At 40.2% G+C, this 16241-nt stretch overlaps 1 protein-coding gene across 5 annotated transcripts in view; it reads left to right on the top strand.

Moving 5' to 3' along the window:
• Positions 1-16241, top strand: part of CNTN4 (contactin 4) — a 410739-nt gene that overhangs the window by 195897 nt on the left and 198601 nt on the right. For 4 of the 5 annotated variants that reach the window (XM_064275007.1, XM_010590039.2, XM_023547997.2 and 1 more), the window contains one exon: positions 4522-4651. The exons of the other annotated variant lie outside the window; for it this stretch is intronic. In XM_064275007.1, coding sequence (XP_064131077.1) covers positions 4522-4651 — 130 coding nt within the window. The remainder of the gene's footprint in view (positions 1-4521; positions 4652-16241) is intronic. 5 annotated transcript variants of the gene reach the window in all.

Genomic DNA, 16241 nt, shown 5'->3' with positions numbered 1-16241 from the left:
AAGGGAAGATAGATGCCACAGGAAGATCACCAATGAATATTATAGCACTTTCACCTTTTAAAATGTATACAGTATGAGTAGAATTTTTCGATTTACTAATTCAAAGACGAGGATCTTTCTCCAGAATGAACAGAGAGAGCCTTCCCTTAGAGCTGGCACCCTGAATTTGGACTTCTAGCCTCCTAAACTGTGAGAAGATAAATTTCTGTTTTAAAGCCACCTATATGTTTTTTTTTATATGTGGTATTATTTCTTTGATAGCAGCACCAGGTAACTAAGACAGCATCTAAACTTCCATCCCAGCATGGTTTTGTTATTCTCTTCTGTCCAGAGAGACTCCTGGACAATACAATACAGTTAAGTTCACCATCGAAACACCCACTTGACCTCAGGCATGTAGTAGTGACAAATTCAAGCACAAGATTAATGTCTCTATAAAACATAAGTAGAAGAAAAACTGAAAGTGATGAGTGGAGCTGAAGCTACCAGCCTGTTGGCCTGGAAGCGGGCTATGGTAGGTGGGAGCTCAGGTGTACAAAATGCTCTACAAAGACAGTACAGTATCTTTGGAGCAAAGGCCAGGGAGGGTGGAGACCCTTTCCATCGATTGCCATCAGATGAAAGAAGGAGCTAAACTGCTGCCTGGCTTAATAGGATGCTGCAGTATAAGAGAGGTGGCAGGGACTGAGCCACAGCTCTGGGCCAGAAGCTGCAGGATTTCCCTTATTACTGTAGGGCAGGACCTCTGAGAGGCTACAATTCAACCTGTTTCTCGACTGGCGGTTCAGGGGATGAGAAGGAAGCAGCCACAGAATTGCTAAACAGGGGGAGAAAGAACAAACAATAAAAAACTTACTATCAAAATAAATCTGTAAACCAATATTCTGGAATTATCAAAATAAACTCGTAAACCAATATTCTGGAACACATGAAGATCTATCAGTGTAACAGTCCAGCAAAGAAATAGAAATAAATTTGCTTAGGATGCTCAAAAGGAGCCCTGGTGACACAGTGGCTGCTAACTGAAAGGAAGGTGGTGGGAACCCACCATCTGCTCCATGGGAGAGAGATGTGACAGTCTACTTCCATAAAGATTACAGCCTTGGAAGCCCTGTAGGGCAGCTCTACTCTGTCCAGTAGGGTCACTTTGAGTCAGAATTGACTCAACAGCAATGAGTTTTAGGATGCTCAAAGAGATAAATGAAGGAATTGTGTCCATAAACATAAACAAGACATTTAAAAAAGTTGAGCAAGTAGTTTTAAAAAAAGAACAAAATAGAAGTATTAGAATTATATCATCATTGAATTAAACTCAATCATGTGAATTAGTGAATTGAAAACAGATTCCACTCATGCTGTATACCTTTTGCAAGGGGGAAGTGCTGTGTTACAATAATATTCACAAAGTATTTGGAAGGTGTGCTTCACAAGCAATTTTAGCGACGGCACTGGGTGTTTTTTTTTTTTTAACTTGTATTAGCACTTCACATGCATAATGTCATCTGATATTCTCAAGAGAGCTTACGAGGTAAGTGGTAATTGTTATGCGCATTTTACAGACAAGGAAAACTAAGACCGAGCAGTTTGCCTAAGATTGCATTGTTAGTTAGTAATGGAGCCTGGATCCAAATATTAAATGTCTACTGGATCCAGAGCTGTGGATATGTATATGGAAAATTTCTCTTGGAAAGGAATGAGGAGGAGAAGCTGTGACACAAAGCGAGGGAAAGTTTAAATACATTTTGAAACTTTTGCTTCACTCTCTGTCCTAGCTCAGATTCTCTAGAAACGCTGTGAGACAGAGATTTGCATGCAGGAGGTATATTGGAGAATGCTTTGAACATCATGGGCAATGGAGTCCGGGAAGCAGAACTGGGCAGAAGGAAAAGTTAAACAGTGATGCAGTTGCAACAAAGGCCTCCAGAGGGTGCTACAGAGCAGCATGGCCAGTGTTTTCCAAAACTGAAGCAAGGGAAGCAGAGTCCTTGTACCCCTACATTGATCAGTCATTGGATTTGGGAAAGGGGGTGTAACCTTGGGCAAGGCAGCACCCATCAACCAAAGACAGTTCCCAGAGAGGGACTCAGCTGTAAGCCCACATGTTAGCAGCTGGGGGAATAGTAAGTGCCTTTACCCTGAAAAGAGTGTCTAGAAGGTACAACCAGCATTCACTACTAGGGAAGGAGTATTGATACGATACAGGAATGTCCAACTAAATGGAATAAAACTCCGACAAAGAAGTCAGAATGAAGTGAGGGGAGAGAAAGAGCTTCGAGCGAGGAACAGTTGTGTCCAATTTGGTTTTCCTTATTGTATTTTCCCACTGAACTTATAATGTTAACTGAAATTGGACATTTTCCTCAGGCTTCAAGTTGAGAGCCCATTTTCTGTGCTCAGATTTCTCCCCACAGGCCTCCCAGAAAGGGTGCCTCTCTGAGCAACTGCATGAAAAGCTGCCCACACATTAATGTGCAGTTTTTTGTGAACATTCTTCAGGCAGTTGCTCAGAGCAGGCACCCATCAGGAATAGGAATCATTTTATACCCCCCAACCCCTGTCACATATACCTTCTCTCACCATAAGGGGTCTTCCTGGTCCCGTGATTCTCACAATTATGAAAACCAAATTCAAACAAATTTCTAGAGTAGAGACACCCAGGTAACTGGCATTTTCCTCCCTTAAAGCAAGGGAACCTGAATGCCTAGATTTGATCAAAATCCAATAAGTGTCCACCCAGCTAAATCGCAGCCCTGCAGCAAACAGAAACACAGTCTTTCTTTATATATTTATTTATTTATAATGGCAACTCTCCTGGGGAGAAGGAGATCCTTTGTGGTACCTTATGAAAATTGAAAATGCAAGCTACATATCCTCTGGCTGTCAAATGAGAATGGTCTTTTGTTCCATATACTAACTTTGCCTTCTTCAGGTTGGCTATCAGCATATGGTCCTAAGTTTAAGTCATGTCACGGACAGCAAATAAGCAAAAAAAAAAAAAATTTTTTTAAGCAAGGGAGCATTAAATTATTAATATCTACCTATACCCCAGAATACTTGATTGCGCTCACGAGGAACCTGTGGAACATGTACATAGACCAAGAGGCAGTCGTTCAAACAGAACAAGCGGATACCGCTTGGTTTAAAATCAGGAAACGTGTGTGTCGGGGCTGTATCCTTTCACCATACCTATTTAGTCTGTATGCTGAGCAAATAATCTGAGAAGCTGGACTATATGAAGAAGAATGTGGCATCAGGGTTGGAGGAAGACTTACCAACAACCTATAATATGCAGATCACACAACCTTGCTTGCTGAAAGTGAAGAGGACTTGAAGCACTTACTGATAAAGATCAAAGACCACAACCTTCAGTATGGATTACATTTCAACATAAAAGAAAGCAAAAATCCTCACAACTGGACCTACCTATATTAACACCATGATAAATGGAGAAAATATTGAAGTTGTCAACGATTTCATTTTATTTGGATCCACAATCAACACCCATGGAAACAGCAGTCAAGAAATCAAATGATGTATTGCATGGGACAAATTTGTTGCAAAAGACCTCTTTAAAGTGTTAGAAAGCAAAGATGGCACTTTGAGGACTAAGGTGCGTCTGACCCAAGTCATGGTATTTTCAGTCGCCTCATATGCATGCGAAAGCTGACAACAAATAAGGAAGACTGAAGAAGAATTGATGCCTTTGAATTACAGTGTTGGTGAAGAATATTGAATATATCATAAATTGCCAGAAGAATAAACAAATCTGTCTTGGAAGAAGTACAGCCAGAATGCTCCTTAGGTACTTTGGACATGTTACCAGGAATGACCAGTCCCTGGAGAAGGACATCATGCTTGGTAAAGTAGACAGTCAGTGAAAGACAGGAAGACTCTCAGTGAAATGGATTGACACAGTGGCTGCAATAACGGGCTCAAGCGTAGCAACAATTGTGAGGATGGCACAGGACTGGGTAGTGTTTCGTTCTGTTGTACATAGAGTCACAATGAGTCATAACTGACTCAACAACATCTAATAACAACAGCAACCACTTTTTTTAGTAAATCTCAACTGATACTAAATGTTTGCCTCTGCTTTGTCCAAGAAGATTACAATCCTACTAACCTTCAGAGTGTTGTCTGTTCGTAATTTGAGTATTTAAAATGCTCCAAACGGTAAACTTGTTTGAATTTTTTCCATAGTTAGCCTAGCACCTTGGAGTAAGAAAGCATTTTAAATTTCATCTATTTAGAAGGGATATTAATCTGAATGGTTTCACTAGTAAATCAATGAGAACTCAAGAGAATCCTACAATTTAAATTCCATTTACAAACGATCTACGGGTTGTTCCATTTAGCTTCTGACCTGCCACAAATTTAGTTGACAGATAAATTAGATCATGTTATGTAAATTGCTTATATTTTCTTCCCACTAAGCCCCCTTGATATAACATAGAGCAAAACTGCCTTAAGGCCTCAGTTGTAGAAGGTCATTGTTTTTGTGTTCCTCTTCTGTTTTCACAGGATAGAATTCAAATCGAGCAAGGAATGCTCAACATGACGACGGTGAACCTCTCAGATGCCGGCATGTATCAGTGTGTGGCGGAAAATAAACACGGAGTTATCTTTGCCAGCGCAGAGCTTAGTGTTATAGGTGAGTCTTTATACTGAAAGGAAGAAAAAAAACCTTTAAATCGGTAAACTACTATGCGGTTTGCCAACCATAAACTGTCAAGTCAAGAAAAAGGGTCAAGAATTCTTCAGGCTGAAGATATTGCTCTGGAAACAAGCCATGCACGCTACCAGCAGTAGGAAGAGACCCCTTTTTAAGTCAGCCTCTTCTGATGCTTACAGAGGGGAACACAGTTCCCTTGGCACCCATTTTTATTCCTCTATCGACCATACTTCTAAATTGTGCAAAGTTTCTCAAACGCTTTAGAGTCTGCCGCTCTGGTTCTGAGTTGGTGCAAACTTCAGCTTGGAGTAAGAAAGAGCTGACTCAGTTTGGAAAGGTTTATTTGAACAACTGGCAGAGTGAATCTTTTTTCTCCCATACTCCGTTTGCCTGGTCCACCCCTCCAGCCACAGCTTTTCCCGTGTGCCCCTCCTCCCTGCTCTTCAGCCACGTTGACTGTTCTGTTCTGCATTTTCACCTCCCTCCTTCCTCCTCTGGCCACTGCACATAGAGTTCCTTCTGCCTGGTATGCTTTATCCTTCCCCTCCATTATTTCATTAACTCCTTTCTGTTCTCCATCTCTCAGCTCCATTGTGGCTCCCTCGGAAAGCCACCTCTAGCCCCTTGCCTAGGTCAGCTCCTCCCATTATTTATTTTTATACATCCTTTTACCTCTCCCTTGTAACAAAATCCACAGCTGCGTTTTATATTTGTTTTTGTGATTATTTTGTCTTTTCGCTCCACTGCACTTTAACTTTTCTGTGGTGTCAAGGATCACGTTTGATTTAACTCATCATTTTATGCCCAGCACTTACTGCAACATCGACACACATAATATGCACTCAGTAAATATTGAATGAACGAATGTTCTAAGTGAATGAAGTAGTTGCATCTCTTTAAAGAACGAATTAATGAGTTAAATAAATAAGTTAAAGGATAAGTTAAGTAAATTGATGAATCTATGAGTGTTAAAAATGTTAAAAAGTCCAGGACATCAACTTGTGTCCCATAGAAAAATCCTAACTTTGACTTCATATTGTACTCTTATAAGGGAAATTCTGACACTGCCTCCTCTTTTAGAGAATGTAAGCAGTGGTTCTCCTTGGGAAAGCAGAATAGAAAGGTTCTCAATAAGAGGAGAAAAGCAACACACAAAAGGAGCTGATTCACATAAATCCTGATAACTTCCACAGTTTCAGAGACCTGACTGTCCGTTCTACGAAGCCCTTCTTGGTGCCTAGCTTGTAGGCCTTGCGTGTGTCAGTAGATGCTCTCCAGCTGAACGTCCTTCCATGCTGTGCAAGATGAAAAAGGAAGGGAAGCCTTCCATGACTGCTCTTCTCGGCAGCTTCTTTAGCTTGGACCAACATCTGGACACAAAGACAAGACTTTGCTTGGACCGACATCTGGATGTGAAGACTTTTCCAAAGAGGCCTAGGAAGAGTTCTGTTTTCCTTGAATAATAATCAGCCTGCCTTGGCCTCTTCCGTAAACCTGACCTTTTTGAAAGCCGAAACATACATGTGTCCAGCGCTATAAATGCCCTGGAAACCCTGGTGACATAGTGGTTAAGTGCTACGGCCGCTAACCACAAGGTTGGCAGTTCGAATCCACCAGGTACTCCTTGGAAACTCTATGGGGCAGTCCTACTCTGTCCTGTAGGGTCGCTATGAGTTGGAATCGACTTGTCAGCAGTGGGTTTATAAATGCCATAACAGTAATCCAACCTCGTCTAGGACAAGTATGATGGTTTCACTCTGCCCAGGTTTGTTCTGATTATTGGTACTCAGAGCTGACTCTTTGGAATACAATTCTTGATAGTAGATTGCTTAGAATTTTCCTCTGAAAAAAAGTGTGTTCTCTATTCAACCATGCATCAGGTAGTTGGAGGAATAGCTAAAGCTGAGGGAGTGTGGCCTAATGAACAAATCAGATTGTGCTAAAACCCTCTAGATGAAGGTTTGACAATTCACAAGGATCCTTTATATTTTTAAGACTTTTTCAGTCCCTTTATTAAAATAAGAAAATTTGATAGTAGTAAATGACTACCACACTACAGTGAAGTGAAAAAGGCTACTAAATGATTTTTATTTAAAGCATCTATGCACACACATCTGAAAACTACAGAGTATATATATAGGAGGGTGACGTAAGTTGATAAATATTGTTGGTGGGTGTATGTAGAATTAGACAATTAAAATAACCCTTTGCACAGCATTTTCCATGCCTTCCCCAAACCCAAGGGTTCAAAGCCTGAGAGTTGAGAAACACTGCTCCAACTTTTACATTCATAGCTTTATTTCAAATCATTTCTAATTGGAACTGTCTAATGCCAAATGGAAACCCTGGTGGCATAGTGGTTAAGAGCTACAGCTGCTAACCAAAAGGTCAGCAGTTGGAATCCACCAGGTGCTCCTTGGAAACCCTATGGGACAGTTCTACTCTGTCCCGTAGGGTCACTATGAATCAGAATTGACTCGATGGCAACAGGGTAATGCCAAATGAATTCTTGATCTAAGTCTTTCAAGTAGTTTTGTTGAGTCCCCCAAGGTCAGCAAGACAGAGCAGTGAAGAGAAGATGAAGATCCCTGAGGAGTTACTTAACCCAGACCGCAACCATGTTTAACATGGAACAGCAAAGGGATGTCAGTAAATGACACAGGCCAAACAAGTAGTGAAAACAAGGGCTCTAGGAATTCAGGAAAGGAAGTTTTGCTAATGGGCAGCTAAGCCTTGAACAATAATTTAGATTTGGAAAGACAAGACCAAGAATATTCCAGATCAGAATGAGATGGCCTTAACAAAGGCTCGAAGTTCAAAAACACACCAAGGATAGCCTCTTGCACATATATAATCCTGAATGTTTCTCAAAAATGTTGATTCAGTGTCTGCCATGAGCACTGTACTCTTTTAGAGAACATCTACATGGAGTCAAACTGACAACAGCAACTCGAAAGATTAGATAGGAAATTTAGGGACAAGTGAGCTTACGTTAATGGAAAAGGAACAACTCAGTAAAAGAGGGTGAGAATGGTTGCACAACTCCAAGAATGTAGTTAGTGTCACTGAATTATACACGTAGAAATTGTTAAATTGGTATATGTTTTGCTGTGTATATTTTCAACAACAAGTAAGTAATTTAAATTTTTTTAATTCCAATATTTAAAGTATGTATAGATAGGGTATAAACTTGAAAGAGAATGATGAAAAAATTAATTAGGGACCAAATTTAGAGAATCTTGAATGACAAGCTTAGACTTTTGCTTTTTAATATCCCATTTTCCTTTCCAAAAATCACATTAATATACTCCAAATGAAGTGAAGGGCAGTTAAGTTTTGAGTTGGTAAATCCCTAGGGTCCATCTTAAGTGAGCAAGGGGGCAGATTTGACTGTTTTAAAAATACGTAAATTAACATTGATTACCTTGGGTAACTATAAAATGATTGTATTCCACGAGTCATTTTGTTTCTTGTACAATAGCATTAGTTTGACTCTTGTTGGTCAAATAACTTATTTACTATTACCTCTGTTAGTCAGAATCATGGTGAGGTTTAATTGAAGAAAATGAAAACAAGATATTTTGGTATAAGGAAGGAAAAACAAAAGCTGTGTTAGTTCCAGCTATTGATCATATATCAGGATCGGTCAGTGCTATAGAGGAGATTCCCTTTTATGCTAGGTAATAACCCTAACGTTATGAATAAGAAATGGCTAGGAAGCATATATTTAATAGGCTTTTCCCTTGGTCTTGTTTTATGTGTTCTGTCTGGGTATTTAATGTGTATGTAACATATCTATATTTAATGGATTGAAGCTACTAAATAATTAACCTAGGTGCAGAGTGATTTACTCACTGGATGGGCGAATGCCATAGAGGGACTTTTTCTTTGTGGTCAGTGTATTAGAGTAGGTCTGGTTATGAGTACAGCAAACAGAAGTGTCCTTATTTGTAGCTGACCTATCAGAATCAATAGTTTATTATTCCCAAGGCAACTGTTCCCAAACCTTTTCTCCTGTGTTTACCTATGTTGTAGGTGAAGTTCACTTGTGTGGCACTGCTATGGGCATTCCCGGGCTGCTGCAGAATTCCCTGGTGGTACCATCATTCCATCCTTTCTCCCCTACTCATGAAGGCATATTGTAATTGAATAGAATCTTGTAATCATGAGGCAACTAACAATCATGGGGAAACTTAATCTTCTATAAATAATATAAAAGAATAAGGTATTTATTGGTTTAAAAAAAGTAATGACTTTTCTAGTATTTTTATGCATGTTTTGTATTTGTGTCCACTTAGATAATCATATTGATGACCAAACCAAAAAAACAAACCTAATGCAGTTGGGTCAATTCTGACTCATAGCGACCCTATAGGACAGAGTAGAACTGCCCCATAGAGTTTCCAAGGAGCATCTGGTGGATTCCAGCTGGTGACCTTTGATTAGCAGCCATCGCACTTAATCACTAGGCCACCAGGGTTTCCATATTGATGACAGGGACTGCTGACTGAATTGCCCAACTTGAAATTTCCTGTGACACTCTGTACAGAGTGCTTATGCCACGTATATAACCAGGATAAAGATCATGGTGACTCCACGTGTGTCAGAGTACAGCTCTACTACTGGGTTTTCAATGACTGGTTTTTTGTAAGTAAATCACCAGACTTTTCTTCAAGGCACCTCTGGGTGGACTCCAACCTCCAGCCTTTCAATTAGCAGCCAAGAACATTAACTGTTTGCACCACGGAGTGACTTCTATCTGAGGTCAGGTTTCCCAAAAGCAGAGCTTGAGACAGGGATTCAGGTTATCTCTGATTCACTGAAGGAGAGTTCTCCAGGAAAATAATGTGAGAGAAAGCAGGCTAGGGATGAGCAAGGACATGATCTCAGATAAGTCTATCCTAGGTCTAATTCTAGAAGGGGAATTCTGAGCCTAAATTGCACCATAGAGTTATTTCCACCTTGAGGTGAGGAGGTTGGCATTTTGTGTCCCCATATCATATCAGTCACTGGGCTGCCCCTGGGGTGGTAGTAGCAGTAGGGCCTGGGGGATGGGGCATAACTCCCCAAGGTCAATTTCTCATAGGGGCAGTTATAAGCGATAATCAGCCAACACTCATAGCACCCGGGACCAAAAAGGGACTCTATAGGGTACTAATAGCATTCTCTACAGATGACAAGTACTCATGCCATGCCAAGATTTTTGGTTGCATTGTCCAAAGTACCTGGACAATAATCCAATCAGGTAGCCTAATTAGTTTACTACGGAGTATCTTCGGTTTTGAAATAGGATGAGCTATCCTTGGGTGGTGCAAATGATTGACATGCTCTGCCGCTAAACAAAAGGTTGGAGCTCTGGGTCCATTCGGAGGCACCTTGTAAAAAAGTCCTGGCTATCTACTTCCAAAAAATCAGCCATTGAGAACCCTATGGAACACAGTTGCACTCTGACACAATGAGGTCACCATTAGTCAATTCTGACTTAATGGCCACTAGTTTTTTACCCTTAAGAACAGGTGGGTATGTGCCCATTGATATGGTGAATATGATCTGACTTTGCCAGGACTGCACAGTGCAACAGAAATAGCTTCTGCCCTGAGGAAGTTCTGTCTAATGGTTGAGTATCATGGGGATTTTCCTGGTTTGCTAAGTCGAGGACATCTGACCCTGCCAGGACAATCAAAGACCATCAAGCAGCTGATGGTCCAATTAAAGCGATGCGTAGGCTTGAGCAATTATCTGGTTAGTTTGGCATTTATTCAGATGATTGGCTGCCAAATTAGAAAAACATTAAGGCTAAACTAAAGTTATTTCACAGGGACTTTCATAAGTGCTCATCTGTATCTAAGGCTGATTTCTCAGCTGCCTCGTTGAGCCAGATTACAAAATAATCAAATGTGATGAGTGTGATCAGCATCTGATGAGAGAACAAATGTCTTTCTTACTGGAACATAGTCATCTAGGCAGGCGCTGTATCTGAAATCTCATGAAGAAGGACGCTGTGGAAAGAGTACTGCACTTGGAGATAGAAGACTTACATTCAAATTTGAGATCTTTAACAAGTTACTAAGCCTTTATTTCTTTGTAAAATGAGAATGCTACTACTTACCTTACTGTGAAAACTAAAAGAGATCACAGATGAAAGCTTTTTGTAAACCTAGGAGTGTTCGTAGCTTTATGAGAACTTTTTTGCTGTTAAGTAGAATCCATATCAAAAACTTGCCATGTGGACAAGTTCAAAGTCACACACACACACACACACACACACACACACACACACACACAAAATCACCAGTTGCCACTGAGTTGATTCTGACTTGTGGCAACCCCATGTGTGTCAGAATAGAACTGCACACCATAGGGCTTTCAATAGCTATGATCTTTTTATAAGTAGGTTGCTAGACCTTCCTTCCAAGGCAACTCTGGGTGAGTTTGAACCGCCAACCTTTCAGTTAGTAGCTGAGTGCTTAATTGTAAGCGCCACCCAGGGGCTCTTCAGAGTCACCAGTAGATCCTTTTTCTTTAATTCAGTGGTAGCCGAATTTTGCCGCACGTTACAGACATGTTGGGGAGCTTTTTAATACCCTGATGCAATGCCATTGCACCAGCTAAGTCAAAATATGAGCCTGGGGCCCAGGCATTATCCCTTAAAGCTCCCGGGTGTGATTCCAGTAGACAGCAAAGTCTGAGAACTATTGCTCTAACTGATCAGATCAGAAGGCCAATGAGTTTTCCTGAAGTCTTGACTCTCAAACATTAACAACCATCCGAATCACCTGGAGGGCTTGTTAAAACACAAAGTACTGAGCCCCACAATAGGGGCTTCTGATATCAGAGTTTTGGGACGGGGCCTGAGAATTTGCATTTCTAACAAGTTTTCAGGGGATGCTCACATGGCTGGTCCAAAATCACACTTTGATGGTGCAGTGGTTAAAGTTCTCGGCTGCTAACCAAAGCGTCAGTGGTTCAAACCTACTAGCTGCTACGCGGGAGAAGGATGTGGCAGTCTGCTTCCATAGAGATTTACAGCCTTGGAAACCCTGTAGGGCAGTTCTACCCTGTCCTATAGGATTGCTATGAGTCGGTATCAACTCAGTGGCAGTGGGTTTGGTTTTGTTTAATCCTAAAATAGGAAATCTGGGCTGCTAACCAAAAGGTTGGCAGTTCAAATCCACCAGTCACTCCTTGGAAACCCTACGGGAAGTTCTGCTCTGTCCTGTAGGGCCACTGTGAGTTGGAATGGACTCGACAGCAATGGGCTTGGTTTCATTGGTTTTATCTTACAAAAAGGTTTTTTTCCTTGTTTGTGTGTGTGTGTGTGTGCTTTAAGTTGAACAAACTTTACATATCAAAGCTTGCAATTTGAATCAGAAGCTGTCCTATGGAAGTATCAAGCATCAGAGATTCCAGTCATGGTTGTGGGCCCTATTTCACCAAGACAGCGAATAGAAATAGGAACACAGAGCGACTACCATGTTGTATAAAGACTAAGCTAAGATGTTGAGTGGTTGTGCTCTGGTGACTTAAAGCCAACTGTGGGAGACACTGAAAACTGAGAGAGAAGTGTTATGAAATTCCTGTATATCAGTTCCCCCAAAGAAGTTAGAGCTTAGAACTCAGTAATGCGTCGCTGAGTATTAATACAAACTCTGTCCTATAAACAAAACCTCTGAGCCTCCTGGAAAAGCGCCATGAAAAAAAAAAAAACAGAAGGCTTTATTTATTCTGAGATTTCATGGTCCTGGTTCTTACCTAAAGAGATTTCTGATAAATTACTCTTAAAATGTAAAATCAGGAGAAAAGTTGGAGTCTTCTAGCAAAATGGTATGTTTTCTTTTATCAGCCAGTGAGAAATATGTTCTTATTTTTCCCTCTGCGCAGCATGTCACCCTTTGTCTTTTGACTTCTAGAAGTTCAGGGCTACTGTAATTTAACACTATGGTACCAATTCTAGTAAGCTAAATTTTTATTGATTGTTTCCTACCCGTCCTCTGTTTGACTCTGTTCACATTTTAAATGTGTTCAGTACTTTTGTATTTTACCATTACCCACCTCAAGTCTCTTTGAAATAGTGAATAAATAAATAAAATGAAGTAGCTGTTTTTCCCCCTCCTCTACTTTCTGGCAACAAATTGATTCCACTTTGGTAGCCTCATGCAGGTCTGGAATAGGGCCTGAGATTATGCATTTCTAACAAGCTTTCAGGCGATGCCAATGGTTCTGCTGCAGGGAAAATTAACTGGCAAAAATTATTAAAATATAAATTCCCAGATCCCTCTCATAGGAGTGGGGGAACAGTGGTGGGTCAGTGGTAGAATTCTCACCTTCCAAGTGGGAGACCTAGGTTAGGTTGCACTTCAAGTGCAGATACCGTCCATCTGGCATTGGAAACTTTCGTGTTGCTGTAATGCTGAACAGGTTTCAGTGGAGCTTCCAGACTAAGACTAGGAAGAAAGGCCTGGTGATCAGTTCTGCCAATGAAAACCCTGTGGATCACAATGGTTCAATCTGGTTGTGCACGGGGTTACCATGAGTCTGGGGGCCAACTCCACAACAGCTAACGGCAACAACATACATTTAACAAGCACCCCCAGGTGATTCATATGATTAGTTAAATTTAGGTGCCCTAGATTTAGGATCTGCTTTCTTGATCCCCTTATAACAGAACCTTATACCATCACAGCCGAATAGCCTTCTGACTAAAAGCAGGTAGGGGTTGGAGGGAAGTAATGACAGGGCTGTTCTTTTGGGATAGCCATTGTATGTTCCATCCATTTGTTATGGATTGAATTCTGTCCCCAAAAAATATCTGTCAACTTGGCTAAGTCATGATTCCCTTGTATGATTGTATGACTGTCTACCATTTTATCTTCGATGTGATTTCCCTATGTTATAAATCCTATCACTATTATGTAGTAAGTTCAATTAGTGGCAGTTATATTGATGAGGTCTATAAGATTAGATGATGTCTTAAGCCAATCTCTTCTGAGATATAAAAGAGAGAAGTGAGCGGAGAGACATGGGAACCTCATACTGCCAAGAAAGCAGTGCCTGGAGCAGAGTGCATCCTTTGGACCTGAGGTTCCTGTGCTGACATGTTCCCAGACCAAGGGAAGATTGATGACAAATACCTTCCTCCAGAGCCTATAGAGAGAGAAAGCCTTCCCCTGGAGCTGATGCCCTGAATTTGGACTTCTACCCTACTAGACAGTGAGAGAATAAATTTCTCTTTGTTAAAGCCATCTATTTGTGGTATTTCTGTTATAGTAGCACTAGATGACTAAAAAAAAAAAAAAAACCATGTTTTGATTGTTAATACTTTATCCAAAAGTACATGAACTTAGTGTTGACAAAAGCTCTATCCATCTTGAAAGGAAATTTCTACCAAAAATAGAGTATTTGCACCAACAACATTCCAGACTTTTGAAAAAAAAACAGTAGCTTTTCCAGGCTCCTCAAGGAATTCATTTCTACTTGGTATAAGGCATGTCCCTTTTAATAAAGCCCTTTAAATATGGATGAAAATTAGCATAGCAAAAAGGCAAAATATGTGTTCTCTTTATGTGCAAAGCTGTTTCTAGTGCCTTATTGAAGGAGCATGATAAATAAAAAGAAGGAGCATGATAAGCAGGACATTATTCACTGCTGGGTTATATAAACAGAGCTCATAGATGTTATACTGTGTTTCTCTTGAGTATATATGTCTGTGCAGGGAATGGGTAACTGAACACTTTAAAACTTCTGTGAACAGGGAACAGATTCTTTGAACAAAGTGGACACATCTAAAGTGTTGGAATGGTGTTGAAGTTCTTGTCTTCTCAGCACTGGGTCGTTTGTTGGGAGCACCTAGGGAGGGAAGAGGAGACCATGGCACTGCCTAAGAGAAAGGCCCAAATCTGAGAAAACTTGCCCTGTTCTCTTCCTCTAAGTCTGTGTTTTGGTGAAAGGGGGAGGGGCAGTTATATGTTTGAGTTTGCTTCAACTCTTGGGAGCTGATTTTGTATTTCTCTTAACTCAGCTTTGAGTGGCTTCATGTTGATAGGTCTCGGTGGAAGTATTTACATCGCAGTAATTGGCAAGCACTACAAATCAGGTCCTTTTTTGTTTTCTTTTGTTTGTTTCTTTGGTTGTTTGTTTTTGGAGAGCCAGTTGTTGACTTTTTACCATCACACCAGAGCAGGGAGATTAAACAGCAGCTAGCTATTTATCTGTATACCTATATATCTATATTTATATCTATATATAGGAGAGAATAAATAGTTCAGGTTTTATTTCTTAGGCAATTCTATTTCAATAGGCTGAGGTTCAACTCCAGAGAGGCTAGACTATACAGGCCAGCAAGTTCAAGAAGCCATTTAGAAGCCCACTTATAGTAAAGAAAGGAATGTGGTATCCAACCAAAGTATCATGAGAAGAGAATTTCCTGTTATGAACAGAATCTCTGACTTCTCGCCTTCAACTTACATTAATTCAGCAAATACTGATTAAACAGGAAACCCTGGTGGTGTAGTGGTTAAGTGCTACGGCTGCTAACCAAAGGGTCGGCAGTTCCAACCCGCCAGGCGCCCCTTGGAAACTCCATGGCGCAGTTCTACTCTGTCATATAGGGTTACTATGAGTCGAATCGACTCGAAGGCACTGGGTTTTTTACTGATTAAACGTCTACTTTGTGCCAAGCACTGCGCCAAGCTCAAGGGATCATTAATACATAGTTGCCACATTCCCTTCAAGGAACTGATGATCTAATAATAGCTCATAATAAGAGCTACCCCGTCTTCAGCACTGGAATTCTGGGACTCTCACTATCACAGTCTATTGACTTTCTTCCGTTCATTCACCAAGCATTTCTACCTCATAACAAAGTTACTCCTAATCAAATATGGTGTTGCAATAATATATGCTACTTGCCTTACTTACCACAGATGTAAATTTGTATAAGAGTTTAGGGCACTGTGTCAAATATAATGAAATATTACTAATTTGGACTGATTTAAGAAGGTCAGTGTGACCACAGATTTTAAAAAATTCATAACGTCTTATCTTTATATAGATAGGGTAACTCGATGGTAACAAGGGTTTGGCAGCTGAAGGCCTACTTAAAGCATTATGTAAGAATGATTTTTAATTAACGTGTTAATTATTATATAAGAAATGATGTTCTCAAAATGGCTTTAAAGTATTTTTTTTTTCCTGAGAATAAGAAAAAAAGCTTCCACCCATGTTAACACAATTAATTTTTACTTTTGAACCTTTTATAATAAAAGTAAAAAGGCCATGTCTGATCCTACGTATTGACAAAGATGTTGACAGATCCTGAAGTAGTTCATGTGCCCAAACGCATTTGTCACTTACCATAATGCCTAAGATACCAGCATTGAAGACATATTTCTCATGCATACCAGGAAGTACTACTCAACAATAAAAGGAATGTGTCGAGACACATAACAACTCAGATTTCAAGAGTATTATGTTGATTGAGAAAAATCCAGTCCCCAAAAGTTATATACTGTATGACTCTGTATCTATAATGTTCACAAAATGACAAAATTATAGAGATGGAGAATAGATT

The sequence above is a fragment of the Loxodonta africana genome, chromosome 22 (genome assembly GCF_030014295.1).
Source record: "Loxodonta africana isolate mLoxAfr1 chromosome 22, mLoxAfr1.hap2, whole genome shotgun sequence".
Lineage (NCBI taxonomy): Eukaryota > Metazoa > Chordata > Mammalia > Proboscidea > Elephantidae > Loxodonta > Loxodonta africana.
This window is presented reverse-complemented; position numbering and strand designations above follow the sequence as displayed.